Raw genomic sequence first — 22,211 nt, forward strand, 5'->3', positions numbered from 1 at the left:
TTTGTAACTTAATTTAAAATTAGGCATTAAGGAATGTAAAATGATATTTACAATCTAGGTTTGTTAAATCTTCTTTAATATAAAATCTCATTGGTTTTCAAATTTATAATCTTGACCTATAATTTGAGGCATGGATCGATGTGCCCCTCTACTATTGTAAATAAAAAAGTAACCTTATATGTTGTTAATATGATATCTAGAGTTTTAAACCTTATGCATCTCTCATTATTATTTAAAATAACATTTACGAGTCACAAAAATATTCCTCATACTTCCATGGTCCATCCAATGACACATTCTTAAGTTGATTTGGCATCCTCTAAAATAAACAAAGTGGTCCTAAAGGTATGAAACAATATATTTTTATCTCAATTTTTTCATTAAAGATTAGAAGACCCACAAAAATAGGATATAAATTTAGAGTATGGAATCGTATATTATCCAAAATGGAGTATTATGAAAAATAGCAGTTTTTTCTTGGAATAGATTTTGATTTGATCCTTCTAAATTTTAAAAAAGGAGGGGTATTTGTTTAATAACAAAATCATCGCTCAATTTTAAAAAATTTGTCAAAACTATTGGCCTTGTGCATGTGGCTACTAAAATGGGTCCTTTACTTGGACAATAGGTGTGATGATTTAGAATCAATATTAAGAAGTAAGATGAATTTTTGCCATAAGCTATTTGAATCCAATATTCTCATCTACTCAACTCTTCCACATGCTTAATATTAACTTTAGATCACTTTCTAATTTTTCTAAATAAACTCAAAGATAAGTTCTCCATTTGAGGTTAGTTTAGGTTTAAAATAATATGGCACAAAAGAGAAGATTTGAAAGAATTACTCGGGTAGTAGTGGAGTGAGACTAGTAATCTAAAAGGTCCAAAATGATTCATTTTCAACACATCAAGGAAATATTAAAGGTTTGGAATAAGTGTTCCATAAAAAAATACGTAAAGAAAAGCTATAATAGAAAAAGTCTAGAATATGTAAATGAGAAAACAATAGAAAATGGTATGTTCCAATCTAATTATACAAGGGCAAAGTAATTAATCCTAGAACACATGAAGATCCTTACTAGAGAGATCATTTACAAAAAATCCAAATCAAGGGAGATGTTTTTGGTAATGGGTGATCCAAACACATTTTTTTTCACAATGCGATAAAATATTGGTGAGACCAAAATTTAGAAATTCACTTTGATATATGGGTAAATTTTCAGTTATATAATATTTCTAAAGTGAAGTAATCTTTTAAAAAAATGTTGGTGGGGGATGAGATCTGAGATCCCTAAGACATGAAAAATTATGGGAGGACAATTGTTTGGTCAAGGATGATGATAATGAGATGCTTTTGGATTCAACATTGTGAGCTAAGAAAATAAAAGATTTTTTTAATCGTAATAAGATAAAATGTTAGTGTTAGATGAGTTTTTAAGCAATAATGACATTCTTCCTTTTTGAGGTTTGCAATGAGATTGGTAACTAAAATTTAGATTTGAGTTTTTAATATTTTTATTTCTTTATTTTTCTAATTTCTATTGTTTATGAATATGAATGTAGATCTAAATACTTCACAATACCTTCTAAATAGAGAAAAATAGTTTTCTTTACTAATCAATTTTGTAGATATATTGTAATCCTTAAATGATTTACTTTCTATATCTACATAAAAAATAAAAAAATTGTACCTAAAAATAGATTCCCTGTCTATCTATCTATCTATCTATCTGTGTGTGTGTGTGTGTCCATCTATATGTTTGTCTGTCTGTTTGTTTGTTTGTTTGTTTGTTTGTTTGTTTGTTTGTTTGTTTGTTTGTCTATTTGTCTATCTATCTATATCTATATCTGTATTTGTATCTGTATCTGTATCTGTATCTGTATCTGTATCTGTATTTATATCTATATCTATATGTTTGTATCTTTGTTTTGTGTGTGTGTGAATATATATATGTTTGTATACATGAATTTAGATAAAATACATTACGACTTAAAATTTATGTCAAGATATATAAATCAATATAATTTATAGTTTGGAGAAATGTATAAAATTTATAATTATATTTAAATATTTATATTTATATATGTATAATTTTATTGTCAATAATAATGTATGACATTGCATCATTTGTTGAAATAATATGGATCACATTACGTTTTCTACATTAAAAGTAGTCTTCTAAAAGATAGAATAATAATAATAATAGAAATACAACATAAATGTGTATGTCTATCAAGAATTTCCTCATAGGTGGGTTGTCATATATCTGATTGGAAGGCCTTGAGTGGGAACTATAGGTGGATCAAACCCAACCAACTAATGTGGTAAGTCTTGCAAGCTAAAATCTGCAATTCAATGGTAGAGGTTAGGGTAGGGTTTTTGTTTATTTAGTGTTTTACACTAGAAGATTTTTTGGGTTGACATTAATTGAAATAGATACTGGTGGATGGGTTTTTAGCAACTACAACTAAGGTTTTATTTTTAGATACTATTGGAGGTTTTTATGTTTAGTGTCTCATTTTGGTATGGACAAACATTTAATTTTACTCTACAATACTCTAAAACTCCCCTATACTGCATTAACACTTTTCAAATTAATATAATGGGAGTTGGACAATCCAACTATTAATACACCAAAACAAAAATTTATGTATAGACTGTAATGGCCTCCTTCACATAATGGGAAGTTCAACCACATAAAAATCATACAAAATAGATAGATTTATTGAACTTGCAAGTCAAATATAGTTCACTTAAATTTTATTTCCAAATTTATCTTCAATTCAAGAAAGCATTTTAAAAAAAATTGGGTGAAGTATGGTTCCAAATGAACCTAAATTAACCCCATTTCAACTACTACAAAACACTCTCAAAGTTTTCACAATCATGAATGATTTTTAATAAAATAAAACCATCCTTCTAAAATCATAACAATATATGCTTGAATGCTCAATCTAAGTCTTTTGTCAAGTTGTAGAACTATCACTCCTTCTATTTTCAATCTATATTGTCTCCCCTTCTTTCATATGAAGATGATAACCATGTTTTCCCTACACTAACAACTCTAGAGATCCCATTTCCATTTACTTTCACTCCATCTATTTCCTTGGAAAAACTAAAGTGGTTTCCACCTCCCACTAGACTAGTGGAGTCCATCTCCCCATTAAATCCATAATCCGTTCTCATTTGATGCATATTACTCTTCACCAAGTGGAATTAAAACTACTTTATGGGATTTGAAATAAGTTTTAATGTAATTAAAACTTTAATAATTTAATATAAAATCTTATGTACATGTCTATATATATTTTTGTATTTTAAAATTATTAATTGTGTTTAGAGATACAAAGATATTTATGCAATTAGCAATAATAATATTTCCAACAAATGAATGAGATTGTAAACAACCAAACAACATAGCCACAATGATGTTATGATGAAAGATAATGTTGCACTTACGACTCAAGGTAAATAACCAAATCAACATATATAATAAGATACAATACTATGTGTGTGATTTTCTCATATTCATGATTCTCTCTCTTCAATCATACTTTCCCTTCTTATCTAAGAAGAAGGATTACTTTCATATATCCACCTCATTTAACCAACAAGATAATTAGTCCATTAATCATAACATCCATATAATAATATAAATATCCTCTAATCAATCATCATCAAAATAAAAAAAATCCAATCTATTTCTTTTAATCATTGTCTAATTGAAAAAAATTTAACAATAATTATCTTTAATATGTAAAATAAATTGTTTTTAGGCATAGCTTACTAGCCTTCTCTGATCCTTTTATGCATGTCACTTATGCCCCCACACAACGTGTGAGTTGTATTTCTCCTACTTCTCACCTCAAATTTCACTGCCCATTGTCAGTCATGAGAAAGGACAAATCTTACGATCTCATCCGAATAAAGCAATACAAATATCTGTATATCAAAGTCATGCAACACGTAGTCAAACACAAACTATTTTGTTGACACTTAACTTGATGCCGATAGTGGACTTAACGACCGTCCTATTTCAACACCTTTTATTTTCTTCATAACTATAATTCCAAAGCAATTGTGCAACCTATATATTGAATATAAAATGCGTTTGAAAATTATGTTTGATTATGCTTGACAAAAGAGGAATGTGATAAGTCATGGAGGACATGTACGTCCATTACGAAATTTTTAGTTGGTAAACATGAGACAATAGAATACATTAGATAAATATAGGTTACAAATAATAATTTTAATTTAATTAGCCGATAGGCTATTTAATGTGGGCATTGTCCGTCAAGATTGTCTCACGCATCCTGTAATCCAGGAAATTTGTCACTGGGGTTGTCTCACGCATCCCGCAAAAAAAAAAATTAGGTGAGTGGTAAAATATTATTTCACACTTATGCATTCGTAGTTTCCAAGAAATTTGATAGAAGCTATAAAATGGAAGGCTGGATGCAACATTGTATTTACCCAAACATTGATTTCTAATACCGCCAACACTTATTTATGTGTTGAGTTAAACTTTATCGTGGCGTTAAATAGTAGATGCTAAAAAATCCTAGCTGTTGGCCACCCAACCACTCTCCTTTCAAAAATTCTCATCTATTTGTTGTCCACCTCTCTCCTGAGACTTGAATAGGCCCGCTTGAAGGAGAAAAAACCTAGATCAACAAACAGGCTATCATACAAAATAAGCTAAGGTGAGTTTTTTTATTTTGTTAAATTCCAGATTGCTAGCTTAAAGATGTAAAAAATTTGATGGTTTAAAGATATAAAAAATAGAGAGTGAGATCCACGTTTGAATGATGAATCCAGGGTTCAAAATTTACAGTAGCGGCTGACGGAGAAACAAAGAATTTGAGCAATAATAAGGTATTTATCATATCCATTTGAAAAATGGACTATCTCCACATCCACCTACTCCACCTCCGATGCCCAAGTGGGCTCATCTTACTATTGAGGTGGCAGGTCCTATGGCCGGTGATCCTCAGATAATAAAAGTAGGAAAGATGGGTCCTAGCAACAAGGCCTGATCAAGTACCCAAATACAATGAAATCTCTATGAAATGGAGACAAACGAGAAAACCCAGTGGGAAAAAACTCCTCTCCAAATGGAGATAAAAGAACATGCTGAAAGAAGAAGAAGAAGGAAGGCCTCATAAAGACCCCCCAAGGACAACTTCCTTCACCCCAAGCATAGAGTGCAACTAAAGATAGCGCGGCAATGCAAAAGGTTTTGTGAAGATGTCTGCAACCTACTCAAAAGTGGGAATGTACTCCAGAATGAGAACACCATCCTGAATCAAATGTCGGATGAAATGCATGTGAAGCTCAATGTGCTTCGTTCACTGATACTCTACCCGGTTGCGAGAAATATGAATAGAACTTTGATTGTCACACCAAAGAATAGTGGGACTATCAGGAGGAAAACCAAAATCAGTCATCAACTGTCATAGCCATAAGATCTCCTGACTCGTGAGCACAGTAGCTCGATACTAAGCCTCTGTAGATGATAATGCATGAGCAGTCTGCTTCTTGCAAGACCATGTGATAGGACCGGAGCCAAGACAGAAAACAAAGCCAGAAGTAGAACTCCAATCAGGGATTTGAGAAGCCCAATCTGAGTCAATGTAGCCAACAATGTGAGGTTCCTCAGATGTGTAGTGAATGCCATGAGAACTAGAGCCCCGAATATACCTCAAAATACATTTGGCAACTTGCCAATGACTCTCATGAGGATCATGGGAGAATCGAGAGACAAGGCCAACCACAAAGGAAATATCAGGACAAGTGTGAGTCAGGTACAACAAACTACCAACCAACTGCCTATAAAGTGTAGAATCTACTGAAGGAGTGGGACAAGCAATAATCAAAACAAACCCTGACTAAAAAGGAGTGGGAGAAGGCTTGCAATAAATCATGCCAAAGTGCTGAAGCAAGTCAAAAGCATACTTCTGCTGGTAAATGGAGAGCTCATCAAAAGACTGAATCACCTGAAGACCAAGGAAATAGTGCAGAAGACCAAGATCTGTCATCTCAAACTGATCCATCAAGGCTCACTAAATATGTTGAATCATAGAGGATGAGCTACCTGTGATGAGGAGATCATCAACATATAGCATAAGAATTAGGATCTCACCCTCAAGAAGCTAAATGTACACTATGTGATCAGAATGACTGTGTGTGAACCCAATGGAGAGTAAGAAATAATCCATCTTCTCATACCAAGCCCAAGGGGCCTATTTGAGGCCATACAATGAACGTCGAAGTCTGCAAACCAAAGAACTGTCCTACACAAATCTGGAAGCTGCTCCATGTAGATTTCCTCCTATAGGACCTCATGCAAGAAGGCACTCTTCACATCTATCTGAAAAATGGGCCATCCCCTAGAAGCTACAAGAGATAGTACAAAGTGAATAGAGTTCATCTTGGTGACAGGGGCAAAAGTCTCAGAGTAATCAATACCCTTAACCTGTGAGAAACCCTTCAGAACAAGATGAGCTTTGTACTTATCAATGGAACCATCAGCAACATACTTAGTGCGATACAACCACTAGAATCTAACCATCTTTCTTCCTTTAGGAAGAGGACAAAGATCCCAAGTATGATTCCTCGTCAAAGAAGAATATTCCTCCTCCATAGCACAATCCGACTCAGGGTGTCCAGTAGCCTTTGAAAACTTCTGAGTATTATCTGAAATAGCATGACTCAAAAGACTAGAACCCAAAGTATGAAAATGGGTGGGACGAGTATCTAAAGGATCACCGGCCATAGGACCTACTGCCTCAATAGTAAGACAAGCTCACTTGGGCATCGAAGGTGGAGCAGGTGGAGGTGGGGATGGTGGATCATCAGCACCATCATCAGAATCATCAACAAAAAGATCCTGAAGAGAAGCAGTGGAAGGAGTAGGTAGAGGAGTAGACACTGGAGTTGGGGTATCCACTGTGGGAAGGCGCTCATCAAACTGAACATCTCATTGAAACACGACCTCTCTAGAATCAGGATCAAACAACCTATACGCTTTAACATCCTCACAGTATCCAACAAAAATGAGTGGTCGGCTCTTCCGCTCCATGGCTTTCCTCTGAGCATCAGGAATAAAATCCCATGCCTGACTGTCAAACACTCAAAAAAAAGAAACATCAGGCTTGTCATGAGACCAAGCCTCCTCAGAAGTCATATGTCGAATTGCCTTGTGAGGCATCTGATTAAATATAGTTGGCACAATTGACAGCCTCAGCCCAAAAGGATGAATCCATAGACCTAGACTGAATCATACAATTTTCCATCTCCCGTAAAGTTTTGTTCTTACATCCAGCGACACCATTCTGCTGAGGGGTGTAGGGAACAGTAAACTGATGCTGCAAACCATGTTTAGTGCAAAAATCTCTGAAAGCCTGATTCACATAGTCCCCCCTTATCTGTACATATCCGCTAAATAGACCAGCCAGATTGCTTCTCTACAAATGTCTTGAAGATTCGAAAGGAATCAAAGACATCAGACTTGTACTTAAGAAAGTACACCCATGTGCATCTGAAGAAGTCATCAATAAAAGTGAGTACATAATTGGCCATAGGAAAAGGAGTGGGAAATGACATGAGATCACTGTGAATCAACTCCAAGGGTGCCAATGCATGCGAGGCTCTTCCCTTCAAAAAGAGATCTCTTTGATGCTTTCCAAGCACACAACCATGACAAACACCATCAGTACAAGAAATCTATGGGAGCCCAAGAACAATTTCCTGTGTACTTATCTACTGAAGATATCTATAATTGACATGACCCAAGCGCTCATGCCATAGCTGACTCACTGAATCTGCGAGTGCTATAAGAGATGAACCTTTACCCAAAGGGGGCTCAAATTCATCAAATCTATAAAGACAAGATACAGGATCAACACTCCCAATAGCCACAACCAAATCAGGGTCATAGTGGCAAATCAACTATCTTACCAGAGCCATAGTGGCAAATCTGATAAATGGACAGGAGGTTCGTCGAGATGTCAGGGACAACCAGAACATCCTGTAGAGTACCCCCATCCAAAGAGACAGAACCTGAACCCAAGACTGAAAGCTGAATTGAGTCACCCACTATAATCTGTGAAATACCACAAGAGGCAAGAGAAGTAACCAACTGCTGAGTGTGTGTCATATGGTGAGAAGCACCAGAATCTAGTATCCATGTGGACCCATAGGTCGGAGATCGAGCAGTGAGAGCATGACCTTTCCCCGTGGAAGGAGAATATGCCTAAGGTGAGGAGATGTGATGCTACTTGAAGGCTTCCTCTAAAGCCTCGAGACATTTCCAACACCTAGAAATGGGATGTCCTTCCTTGCCGCAAAATCTGTAAGTGTCTCCTGATTTCTTCTTAGTCTTGGAAGAAGACTCACCAAACTGCGAATATTTTCCTTGTTTTGGAGGAAATGGAGTTTTAAAATCAGACTTAGGAGGTGGCTTGGAGGAAGACTCACTAACGACAGAATTCTTCTTAGGCTTCAGTTTTTGATTTTGCTTCTCCTTAGAGGACTAAGCAACCAATGCTTTGTTCTTAGAGCCTGAGAGCTTATCCAGCTGAGAAAGATGAGACTGCTCATGAGACAAACTCTCACAAAAGACATCAAAGGGAGGCATGTTGAAACGAGCACACAAGCCATCCATGGTGGAGTAGAAAACAGAGGCAAAAAACTGAAAGTGACCCTGAAGCTTCGAAAGAATCAAGTTAATGCACTCTGTGTCTGTCTTGATCTTGCCACATCCCTGAAGAACAGATCTTTTAGTCTTGAACTTGTTCAAAAAATCCTCAATGGTGGGAAAGGAATCAGGTGACAAAGAAACCAACTCTACCTCAATCTATAATGCCTGAATCTCATCAACCCTCCCGAAGAGAGAATCAAATTTCAACCACATAGCCTAGGGAGTGAGCAACTCATCAAGGTGAAATAGAAGACTATCAGAGACATGCAAAGAGAGAAAACCCATGGCCTCATCCATCTTATTCCTATGTTGAAGAAGCTCATAAGGACGCTACAATACAAGCTAAACCTCATCCAAGCAAGACCACAACCCTTGTGCCCAGAGAAGCCTCGTGATGCGGGGCTTCTAGGTGTGATATTTTTGTGAAGTCAACAACTCAACTGAAGGATCTGCCATGAAAACAAAACTCTACACCTGCACTTGCTTGTTGGTTTTTTTTAATTATGTGGTCTTTCAGAATAGACAGAAGATGTAGAAGGGTTTGTTTATTTTGAGATTTTTGGTGTTCTTGATTTCTGATATAAATGACAGAAAGTGAGAAAAAAAACACCCCCCCACAATAGATAAACCCAAACCATAGTACATACTGATCAAAAAGAAGTAGTGCATACGCAAAAAAACTTCAAACTGATATCTCATGTACCTGATGAAAATTTTGAGAAAAAATATCACAAATCTGAAAAGAGCATGCTGATATCTTTCCAATGCCTATTCATTTTTTAAAAATAGAGTCTGTTTGCCCATTATACGGCCCTAGAAGTGTAGAAAAGAGGCCTAACTTTGATTGGAAAAACATATAGTCAAACAGCAGATTCAGAAAAAAAATCCAACACCACGAGGTCTAGCTCAGAACCAGCTTTTCGATGCCTATTCGTTTTCCAAAAAATGACTCCGGATGCCCAAGATATGACTAAAAAACAAACCCCCCCTCAAAAAGGCTAGAGGGTGGTGGTCCGATGGAGAAGGCAGGAGGAGGTGGTCGAACGGCGATGTTGGTGGTGGCCAAGCTAAGCGGCGGCGGAGATTTCTGGGCAGAGTGGAGCACTAGCGGCAACGGTGGTGGTGGCTGGGTTGAGCGATGGTGGAGATTTCCAGGTGAAGCAAAGCATGGGCGGTGCTGCTGGCGACGACCGGATTGTCAGCGCTGTGGGACCCTGCGGAAAATACAACCCCCCAAAAATTGCAAACCCTCTTTTTTGTTTTTTTTTTTGTTTTTATTTTTAAAACAACAAAAAAATCAAAATTTCTGACTGCATGCCGTAAAAAAGCAAAAATATTTTTTTGAATTTGTTTTCTCGATTTGCATGCCAAGGTAGTATGACCTGGTTTAGAGAAAAAATTACCCCCAGATGCTCAGGAGTCAAAACTAGGCAAATTTTATATGACTATAGGGGTTTTGGAGCCTTCTGAGCATGATGGTGAGGTCCGTTTAGGCCCAAAATGCTTAGAAAAAGAGGCCTATCCCTAAGTACAAAATACATTTTCCTGAAACCCCAGATCTACTTCCAATACAAAAATTCTCAAAACAAGAACAGATAGCTGTAGATCTGAAGCTCTAACACAATGTGAGAGTTGAGAAACACAACACCACAGGAGCCTAAAGATCTTCTGCAAGCTAAAAACAATATGTTACAAGGAGAAGCAATGAAGCAAAATAATCTGAAGAACAAAAACACAGGAAAATATGCTCAAAAGAGGAGAGCTCAATATTCACCAAAAGTGTAATGAGATAATGATACAAAGAAAAGAAAATTAACCTTTAATAGGTCAAGAAACCCTAAAAAGGAAAACCCTAGGCTTGCACATAATAATTAATAAAAGAATTAATTATTATGCACCTAATGTTAGCTTAAGTGTAAAAAGAGATAATAGGGAACTTAAAGAATTAAATAAATATTGTTTAATTAATCAAGTAAGGACCCAATTACTCTAACATTTATCATATTGTCTATCACTGCCTCTTTATCTTTTGTTATATTCTTTTCTTTCAAATGTCGTTGCTGCACTGAGATAGTTATTTGTTTGTTTAATAAGCTTGCAATTACAAAACACTATTCGACACCCTTTCCTCCTCTTTCCTACCTGCAATCAATTCCTTTATATTTTCTACACACAGAAAATAATCTGAGAAACATCAAAGTCTCTTTCCATTGCATTTTTCAGCATACGTCTGAACATTTAAATTATGTGCGAATAAACTTTCCCATAGTATATGGAGTTTTATTGCCTCTCTGAATTACAAAGAGAATGTTTGTAGAAAAATATCGGAAACTTGAAAATCTATAAAATAGAAAAGCAATTTAAAGTTCTTGAGAAATATAGAAACCCCACACATGTTTTTATAATATTGAAATTGTTTTATCAGTGAAAGGATTGATTGGCGAGTAGTAGGCTTTAAAATTATGAATACCATTCAAGAGCAAGAATCGCATGTTTAGTGGGAATCACTTGTTTTCATCTCAATTACTTCAAACGAGTCACTAACTTGGATGAATGGCCTGAAACACAATTAACTTCATTGTTGTAATAATTCTCCTAATAAGAATAAAAACCAATGGCTACTCTAAAAATTTCAAATAAAGTATGGAGCTTACAAATTTAATGAGTATTTGTGGAGTTAACTCTTGCTTACCAAGAACATTATATTTTCTTTTCCTCCTTTGATTTTCAAACGTTGCTTTGGCTGTATACAAAATCTCCCAATTGTAGCCCATGATAATGGACAAACTTCTCCCACCTATGTCAGAATTCCAGGTTATTGTTTGTTCCAAATAATTATACATCCTACATGGTATCAAAAGCTTTCATGTCTCCTAAAAACTATACTCTTTAATTATAATTGCCGCTTGAAAATGTTTATGTTATATCATTTGGATAAGCCCTAAGAAATGATATTTAAAATCCTTTAAGATCTACAACATAGCAAGAGTAATAGAGAAATAAAGTAGATTTACCATTACTTGCAATAATGGCAGGATTTACCATTACTTAGATCATACAGAAAATGTGTCATTTGCTCTAACTGACACATTACAGTAAAAAGACTCTACTCTGGCATGTGTATGAACTGTGTTTAGTTATAACTTTTCCCCCAATTTTAAATCGTAAACTATGAATTATCTAGCTGACAATGGAAAAATTATATAAATATTACCATAACACTTGAAATTTTAATTTTGCGGGATTTATAAGAGAAATAAATGTTGTTGGTTGCATGTTTTTTCTCAATATCTATAATGGTATGCCCACTTTTACTATTCTGTTGGCTATTCTATAGGCGTTCGGATTGCATAAAGAATTTTTTACTGGTCCGACCTTCAGAAAAATTAGTTTGTCCAAAGTAAAAACATAATGGCGATGCATGTTATTTTGCCTGAGAAAATGAGTGGATTCATGTGAAAGTGTATCCCAGTAAAATAAAGCTTTGAAAGTATACATACCTAAGGATAAACACTTATTTATGTGAAAAAAAACCTTAGTAAATCTAATATTTATTTATTTTTTACCATGATTCCTACCTTAGAACTACCACAAGAAATAGGATAGAATTTAGGGCATAGTTAAACTAAGATTTATTTATTTTTAACCACAATTTAAAAGTCAGATAAAATTCATTTAGGTGTGGCAGCGATATAAAATCTTAATTTTAATTTTTACAGGGTTTTGTATTTTTTATTTAAGCTATTTTCATGAGTTTTTTATTGTAATGTTTCATAGCCTTTTAGCTAATGAGAATTTGAGGGATGGGAAAAAATTAAGAAGGATATAAATTATATAGATTTAGAAATTTTGCACCTTAGGTGCACGTTTATGCATACCATACAGCACTTTATGATAAAAACTAATGATTTCTATGTAATAGAATTTTACTACATGTTAATTTTAATACAATATAATTTTACTACTTGTTATCAGATCATGGTACGATTAAATGAAGCTATTGATGCAATCGCGATTTCAAGTGATTTACTTGATCAGCAACTGGTGCCCTCGAAATGAGAAGATGCTACTACTTCGGGATCTACCTCAAACTCCATTGACTGGAATGGAAACAATGAAAGTGAAATCGAGATGCTTGCAAAGAAAATTAGTGCAAGTTGCCACGAAATTATCAAAGAACTAAGGTAGAAATGTGACCAAGTGGAGAACCTTCAAAATGAGGAGATTGAATTGGTTGAGGGTGCTATGCAAATAATTAAAACAAAAATTAATTCAATTTGCTTTTCGTCTTTGTGGAACCAAGGTATTCAAAAAATGGGAATTTATTAATATAGATATACTACAAAATGGTAACAATAGTATTGGATGTCCCCAAAAGAGGGCTAAAAATTAAAAAACCTAACTACTTGATTGGCAGATGTCATAATACAATTAAACTTAAAAAAAAAACATTGATCATTGATGGGCAGCCAATAAAATTTTTGATGCATTGGGCTGATTTTCAATAAAAATAATGTGTTTTGCTAGCCTCCTTCCTTCAATCTGTATTCATTCCTTTTCCTTCAGTTCATGTGTCAGAACTATCAAATATTGGATGAATGATTACATATCTCCATAATGATATTTGTTCATAATTTGGAACATTTAAATCTTTACAAATTTATTTAGTACTAGAAAAGCTTATTTAAAAACTGATATATTACTTCATGTCAATTGGATATGAAATGACTAATAGATACAACTTTCACACACTAATTTTATACTCTCCAACATAATGGTTAAAGTATATTTTACAATCGGCTAATCATTTCACCTTTGTTTTGGTGCAAGCGCTAGTATCACTCTGTGGACATTTTAGAAAAGGGAGGGAGTGGTCGTGACAATAAATAATGAAGTCAATTAGTAATTATTTAGATTTTTTTATTTATGTTATTAATCAGTATGCAATTAGCTTCAATAGAATCATATTGTCGTTATTAATATAAACAACAAAGATACACAAAATCTATTTAATTTCATTAATGCATTCATAATGTGCATTTATTTCAAAACTAAATCATTTCAACCATATTGTGTTTATTAATCAATTGAAAATTAGAATACAATTTTATTTTATTTTCAATTAATTATTAAGAATAATTTAAAAAGAATCTATTAGACAAATATAAATTTTCAATTGGTAAATAGGATAGAATAGAATACATTAGATAATTTGAGATTACAAATAATAATTTTACTTTAATGTCACTTCGTGAACATTCGAGAAAAAGAGGTAAGTGGTGGTCACAACAAATCATGAAATTAATTTACCAATTAGTTATCACTTAGATTTTTTATTTAAGTTATCAATCAATATACAATTAGTAATAGTAGAACCACATTGCCATTATCAATATGGTCAACCAAGATACACAAAATCTATTGAAATTCATCAATGCATTCATAATATGAATTTATTTTAAAATTAAATCATCTCAATCATATTGTATTTTGTAAATTAATTGAAAACTAGAATACAAAAGATTTTTATTCTTTATTAATTATTAAGAAGACTTTTCTAAGAATCTTCCACAAAGATAAATTTTTAGTATTTATTTTTATTGATAATATATTTTTTTTTATGCAATTTTTTTATTTATTATTGGAAAAGTTATCATTGATTATTTTAGTAATTATTTAAATTGGTTTTTACTTTTAAAGATTTAATAAATATTATATAATTATATGTTGTTTTTCAATATGTTAATTATTAGGAATTGTATAGTTTTAATTATAATTGTCGAGTAAATCTTAAAATAAATAGTGTACATGTATTTTCATCTTTATCTAATTATGTGTTCATGAATCTATTAATAAATTTAATTGATATAAAATATATGTTTATTTATGAAATAATCAAAAATTAAAATAAGAGGTAAAGGTAAAGTAAATAATTTATTTTTCTTTAATTTTGTAAAAATGTCATATGGTCTCTAAAATTTATTGCATTACTATTGAAAAATAAAATAACTATTTGATTAAAATAATATGATATTTATTTTTATACACAAAATAAAATATTCTTACTTTAAAAAATATATAAGAAATTAAATAGTTGTAATATATGTAATGGCACATAAAATTTACAACCAAATTTTGTTGCACAAAATGAGACATAATGTTTTGAGGAGTAATACAAAATTGGAAAGGAAAGAACAAAGAATAGATAGGGATGTGCTTTTTGTTTGAAAGTGCTTGATTAACTTGCTAGTTCATCTTCAAATCTTGTTATATTCTCATTTCAAGAAAAAATGGTAGGAGTAGAGGATCCAAACAATATCATGGAATATATGAAAGTGTGGGAAAATAATATGGAGGAGGGAGTTGATATATTGGACTTAAGATGCATCAATATATATTCGTCTAAATTGTTGAAAAATAATTTTGAATTAGATGAAAAAAATTGAGGAAAACCAATAAACAAAGAATAGAATAAACTACTATGTCTACTAGTTAATTAGCAATTAAGAAGTACTTGTTGAGATCTTATGAAAAAGTTCCCTCCCATATGACTCGTATAGAAGATTATCACTTGGAATGTTAAGGGATTAAGTGTTCTTAATAGGAAAAATATGACCAAACACCATTTCAATAATTTATTGGTTGATATAATACTATTACAAAAGATAAAATTAAAATCTATATAGGCATAGATTTTTCTGAAATTTTCAAATGATCAAATGGTTGATATAAAGAATTAATTTTGTTTTGCTAGTGAATTGGGTGCTCTATGAAATTCCTCACATTATTTAGTATATTTGATATTAAGAAAAAAAAGGTGTTTCCTAAAGGTTTGAACCAATATTTTTTATCTCACATCTTTTTCTTTTGAATATGAATGGACAAAAACAAATAGAATATAAACTTAGAGTATAGAATATGAATCTTATCCACAATGTAGTCTTATATAAATGAGAACTTGTATATTTTTAGGACAAATTTTCAATACCATCTTTCAAATCCTAAAAAAGAGAGGGTATTTGTCACTTAACTTGATTATAGCTCAACTTTCAACAAATGTTTCCAAGTTGTTGACCTTATGGGTGGGGCACCTAAAATGGTCCATTCACTTGGACCAAAAATATGTGATTGTTTTAGTAACAATATTGAGAAGCTGGATCAATTTTTACATTAATCCATTTGTCTCCAACCTTCACACCTTTTCAATTCTTCCATATGATTGATATCAAGTTTAGATCGATATCTAATTTTAGAAAATATACTCAAACATAAGCCTCCTATTTGATGCTAATTTAGCTTTAAAATAATTTGTTTTGAAATAAAAGACTTGAAAGACTTACTCAAGTAGTGGTTGAGTGAGACAAAGAATCGAAAAGGTTAAAATTGATCATTTTCACAAGGAAATTGTGACACCCCAAGGAGATATTGAAGGTTTAGAATTAACAGTTCTTAAACAAATGTGTTAAAAGGAAAATGTAGGATTAAAAAAATTAAAAATTTAAATAAGAAAATAATGGCAAATGGTATATCCCAATATAATTATTTAAGGAAAAAATAATTGATGGTAAAACAAAGGAAGATCCTTGCTAAAGAGGAGATTTCATGGAAATCCAAGTCAAGGGAGATTTGGTTGACAAACGGTGATCAAAATACATTTTTTTTCACAATGGAGCAAAATTTTGGTGAGACCAAAATAGAATAAAAAAATCTCTTTGAGGGATAGGCAAATTTTATCATGTAGAGAAGAAATTCAAAGTGAACTATTCTTTTAAAAAAAATGTTAGTGGGGTGAGTTATCATATCTTTGTGACATGGAAATTTTATTGGAGAATATGGTTTATTTGAACAAGGATGATGGTAATGTGATTCTTTTGGCACCAACATCATAAGATATAGTGAACATCATAAGATATAGTGAAGAAGGAATTTTTTAAATTACAATAGAATAAATTTCAATGGTGAGATGAATTTCCTACACTCTTTATTAAAAATGTAATAGCATAAATGTTTACAAGATATCCAGAACAATTTTTAAGGATCTAAACAATATGAATAATATTTGAACTCTCAAGAAGTTAGATTATTATTCATTCACAAACTACCATCCTATTTCCCTTGACAACACAATTTACAAAATTATATCCAAGCTAATGTTCAGGTTTCTTCTTTATAATTAAATTTATCCTAAATAGAGTGGCTTCATCCTAAGAAGGAACATCACAAATAGGATTTCTATAGTTCATGAAGTTGTTTACTCTATAATGAAGACGAACAAAAAACAATGATAAATTTAAATTAATTGTCAAGGAGGCTTATAACAAGGTAAGATGGATAATATTAATGAGAATTATGAATAAATTTGGATTGGATTGGATTGAAGTGTCTTGTTGAATTTTCAATTATATCTCCCCTCCAAGATTATAGATATCTTTTACAATGGGAATACATACAACTTATTTTTCTATTGTTCAAGGCATTAGATAAGGGGATATTTGTCCCCTTTTTGGTCTCTTAATGATGGGGTTTTGGGAAAAGTAATATCCAAGAGAATAATGAAGGGGAATTGTTGTGATATTGAGATTGTCTATAATATTGATTAAATTACTCATGAAAAATATGGATTAAATAACCTACTATTCATGTTCACTATTTAATATTAATATAGTTAATACATTTATAGCTAATTATTGTAAAAAAGGGATAATTTTATGTTAATTGAAGAAATAAGAAACACAAATATAGATAAGAAATATGAAAAATAATTTTGATTTCTATAATTTGGAAGCCAAATGATGATGCAAACCAATAATAGGATGCAAAACAAGAAATTATTTCTATAGATTAAATTGTCAATTTGTATTAGTCACATCTCTTAAAAACAAGTGTGCATATGCAAAAGATTGTATGGTCATACAAATGTCCATTGTGCACAAAAAACAATGGGCTCTATAGAAGTTGACTATTTATAAAATAATAACAAGTACACACCAACAAAAAAAGTATTACTCCAAAAAAAATAATTGAAAAAAATATAATAAGATATGAATATGTAAAATTATCTAAATCATGTTAAGTTAAATCAAATGACTATAATATGAGAGAGGAAAAAATATTAGCCAATAAAGAATTAAATCTGAAAAAGAATGCACAAAATTATCTATGTTCGGGATAACAAAAGAGGACATGACTATTAGGGAGATTTTTAAATTTTCTAAGTTTGTATTTTGGTCTTTTAACTTTAATAGATAGTTAATAGAAAACTATGAAATATACAGGCAGGCTATACAAGCAATGAAATACATAATAACAAAGAAAGAGAAAAAATAGAAAAATATTCAATGGAAATGAAGTTCAATAACATTAAAAACTTCACTATATGAAAATAAAATAAAAAAGAACTAAAGTGTTGTAGAATGATAGAATGCTATATAGAGTGTTGTAGAAAGTTTTGAGAATGTATAATATCAAAAGCTAAAAGTAAATCCAATCCGTAAAGCTAAAAGTAAATCCAGTCCGTAAAACGAAAAAGTGAATCTAAATTAAAAATTGCATTCATTCAAAGGGTTATTTCAAATAAGGTAAAAATAGGAGCAGACTGTTTGAAAGTTGATAGGTTTGGGTGAATGATGGTTACACTCCAAAAGCAATAAAAAATGAACCATTTTAGCTATTTTTGAACATTTGTATAAATTTATGATACGAGAACATAAAAACTACAACATGAACATAAATATTTAGAGCAAACATCACATTAAACTTGTCAAATACTCATGCAACTCAAATTAGTTAGAAAGCTATACAATAGAGAAATTGAATCTTTAAATATATTATGGGATAAAATAATTCATGTAAGACGTAACATTCAGCAACATCTTCATTAAAAAGATAACAGCCAAACAATAAACTATTTTTGTCGAGTGTGAATAAATCTGTAAAAGCATATGAAGTTTTGATTATCTGGCTCATTTAAATGCATTAATATGAACGGACGGAATGGGGTGTACTTAATTTTAAATCTATCCGAAGATGTGCATATATATCCATCATTGCGTTCGCTTTTTTTCTTTTAAAGGCACATGGGGTGATATAATTGGGTTCCCATGGAAGATATAATCCATGGCCTGGCTGTCGGAGGTGTTTGACGAATATTGAAATGGGTAAGAAAATGAATGGTCGTGAGAAGAGCAGCGAACTTCATGAGATGTTCATTAATGCACTACTAATAATGGTTCCATCATTTTATTGTGTCCCTGTGGTACAGTATACAATACATGTGGGTACCATAAATTGGCACCCATAGAATGTATATGCAATGCTCTGGCTGAGAGAAGTGTGTTAAGATGTGGAACAAAATGAATGGTGGTGAAAAGAGAAGCAAGCCTCATATGGCAGTCGTTCCCTACGTCGGGCAGGGCCATCTTATTCCTTTTCTGGAGCTCACAAAGCTTCTCGCCTCGCAGGGGCTCATTGTTTCCTACATAACCACACCGGGTAACATTGCACGACTGCAGCCTCAAGTAGACCAGGAGGTCAAGAGTTCGAATTCAAGCGTGGACATACGACTGGTTTCGCTTTCGATGCCTCCTGTCGAAGGCCTGCCTCCGGGAATTGAAAGCACTGAAACTGTTCCACTGCAAATGAGCGGAATTCTCATGAGGTCGTCCTACAAATTGGCTGGACAATTTGAGCAATGGCTGGAGATGCAGATGAAAAATGCAGAGGATGAGACCCAGAATTTCCCATCTTCTCTCGTGTGTGTAATAAGCGATATGTTTACGTCGTGGGTTCATGAATCCGCCGCCAAATTTGGGATTCCCACCGTGGTTTTCCACACCTCGGGAGCATTTCGTTTTTCTGTCCAACACTCGTTGCTGAGGCACACAACGCACAAGAATGTGCAAGGAGATGATCATGAGTATTTCCAGATCCCCAACCTTTCATTCGACTTCAAGCTACGTAATTCGGACCTGCCATTCGACCTGCGCGACCCGGAAACGAATCCCATACAGAGTTTCGTCGCAGAAGAGATCAATTGCAGCATGGAAGGAAGTGGGCTGATTTTCAATACATTTTGCGAGTTGGAGCCACTGGGGATCGATCACTTTAGGAGCTTAACAAAAAGGCCTGTTTGGAGCATTGGTCCTTTACTTCCCAAGAAGATTTTTGATGCAGAGGGGGTCGAACGCGGTACCGGTGATGGCCGAGGAAAGGTTGCAGATATAAGTGAGGCGGAGTGCTTGCAGTGGTTGGATAGGAGAAGCCCTAATTCAGTAGTTTTTGTGTGCTTTGGGAGCTTTCTGTCTCTAAACAAATAACAGACAGAGGCGCTGGCCAGAGGGCTTGAGGCGAGCCAGCAGGCCTTCATATGGGCTATCAAGCGCCTTCCGGAGGTAGAGCTGCCAGAGGGGTTTGAGGAGCGGACTATCGATAGAGGGCTGGTCATATGGGGTTGGGCGCCGCAGCTCCTGATCCTGTCCCATCCTTCCACTGGCGCGTTTCTAAGTCACTGCGGATGGAACTCAACGCTGGAAAGCATAAGCCTGGGTGTTCCCATGATCACGTGGCCCATGTTTGCAGAGCAACCTTTTAACAGTAAGCTTCTGGTAGAGCAGATGGGCTTTGCAGAACAAATAGGCTCCCACATAGACGACGTGGTGGACGAGCACGTGGTAAAGAGAGCAGTGATAAAGCTTTTGGCGGAAGAAGGGGGGAAGACGTTGAGAATGAGAGCTCAGGAACTGCGTAACAAGGCGAAAATGGCGGTTGAGAAAGGCGGAACTTCTCACGTAAACCTGTATGAATTTGTGCAGTACGTAAGGGAGCTGCATGACAAGTGGATAGCGGCTTGTCAATCAAATCAACTGAGAGGCATCATGAATTCAATGTCATGATTCTGGTCTCCAATTAGAGTTAGGACCTTCGAGTCTTGACAATGGTCTCCAATTAGAGGTGGCAGAAGTTAGAGGTTGAACCTTGGAGTCTTGACAGACTTGTTGATAGCCATTTTTTCATCTTTAGTTACAAGAGAGGGTCTAGTGTTGAACGTATTTCAATTGTTGTGATAGTATTTGTTGATTTAATATGTTCAATTTTTTTGACAACATTGATCCAATAGTTGTGACTTTAAAGTTGTTATTGCTATGATGACTACCCATAATTGAATAAAATGTACCTTTAGTTGTAAAAAGCAACAAATCATGTGATGCCAACCACGATTATTGGTCTCACCTTTTATTGGAGCTATTTTGGACACCTTGGCAAAAAAAATGTTGTGGCATCATCTTTGATGATGTGGCCTTGAAACCTTAGTTATAAGTAGAGGACATGCCAAATAAGGTGCTATAAAAAATTGGGAGAGCATAAATTCTCATGTAAGATTTTGAGAAGTGCAAAGTTAGGGTGCAGAACTATTAGGTCCTCTCCCCTAATAATTGCACTTGATGTTTGAGTGTGTTCCTAAAAGTTTATACATTTCCCTTTATGTACTAGAAGTCAAGAATAAATCTTGAAAATTGATAGACATGGTTCCCAATTGTTTAAGCCACTACTCCCTTAATAGGGATATCAAACATTTATTCAAATATAGTTTATAATTTATCATCAAAACTTTAATATGATATTTACCACCACAAGAGTTGCTTCCTATCAACTATCATGATTTGAAAATTACAAACTTGATAAACATAATGATTGAACTTATTAGCTAATTTGCTATTAATAAAGATATGTCTACTACCAATATCAACCAACACTACACATTTTCATTTTTAATATTACTAGTTACTTTGAATGTTGTATTCCATCCTATACATGAACAGAGATAGTAGTGATTTCCTTCTACTTAGAATTCCCATGTTTAAGTTTTATATTTGGTTATTTTGTAAGCACTCCTTCAACGTCATTGTTAATAATCATTAGTATTTTATGACTACTAGAACACTAATTATCCCTTGATCGCTTGGTATAACAATTCCCACATAGAATTTTTTTATCTTTTCTCTATCTCTTGTTAAGGAAAAAGCTTACTAATTTGTCTTAAAGTAAGACATTGTCCATATTTTTGCTAGTAAGATTAGTCACATTTTTATCATTTAATCTTATAGTTTCACCCAAACAAGTATGAAACTTGGGTGGTGTTTTGTTTCTCAATATGCAGCACTTGTTGCATAAATTTCCTAACTATACTAGCATTTCCTCCTAGAGGAGGTTCAAGGGTTACCCCAAGAGGATATTAAAGGTAAATTTAAAATGTAGTTTAATTTTGTGTAAATTAGATAACCATATTATACACGTTTTGGCCTCAAATATGAACTTTAATTTCTATAAATAACCATTATATCATATAATTTTAGATGTAAATGTTGATCAATAATTTTTTTAAATTTCTTGAATTTTTTAACTTTTGTCGGGAAACAATTAGATTCTTTGTAAGAAACAATTCCATCACTTTATACATTGCTAATAATGCTTTCTACTAAACATATAAACTGAAAAATAAATGAAAGA

The 22,211-nt window shown here is 33.2% G+C and overlaps 1 protein-coding gene across 1 annotated transcript; it reads left to right on the forward strand.

Annotated features, from left to right (window-relative positions):
* Positions 1-19,057: 19,057 nt before the first annotated feature.
* Positions 19,058-20,596, forward strand: LOC131065335 (probable UDP-glucosyl transferase 73B6). Its single transcript, XM_059214437.1, has 2 exons — positions 19,058-20,004; positions 20,041-20,596. The coding sequence occupies exons 1-2, from the start codon at positions 19,058-19,060 to the stop codon at positions 20,594-20,596; spliced, it is 1,503 nt and encodes a 500-aa protein (XP_059070420.1).
* The last annotated feature ends 1,615 nt before the right edge of the window (positions 20,597-22,211 follow it).

This window comes from Cryptomeria japonica, chromosome 11, assembly GCF_030272615.1.
Source record: "Cryptomeria japonica chromosome 11, Sugi_1.0, whole genome shotgun sequence".
NCBI classification, from domain to species: Eukaryota; Viridiplantae; Streptophyta; class Pinopsida; order Cupressales; family Cupressaceae; genus Cryptomeria; species Cryptomeria japonica.

Bases quoted from the DNA above. Each gene is read 5' to 3' on its own strand.
- LOC131065335 (XM_059214437.1), top strand. From the start codon at position 19,058: ATGAATGGTGGTGAAAAGAGAAGCAAGCCTCATATGGCAGTCGTTCCC. The intron at 20,005-20,040 runs GTCTCTAAACAA...GGCGCTGGCCAG, and splicing joins GTGTGCTTTGGGAGCTTTCT to AGGGCTTGAGGCGAGCCAGC.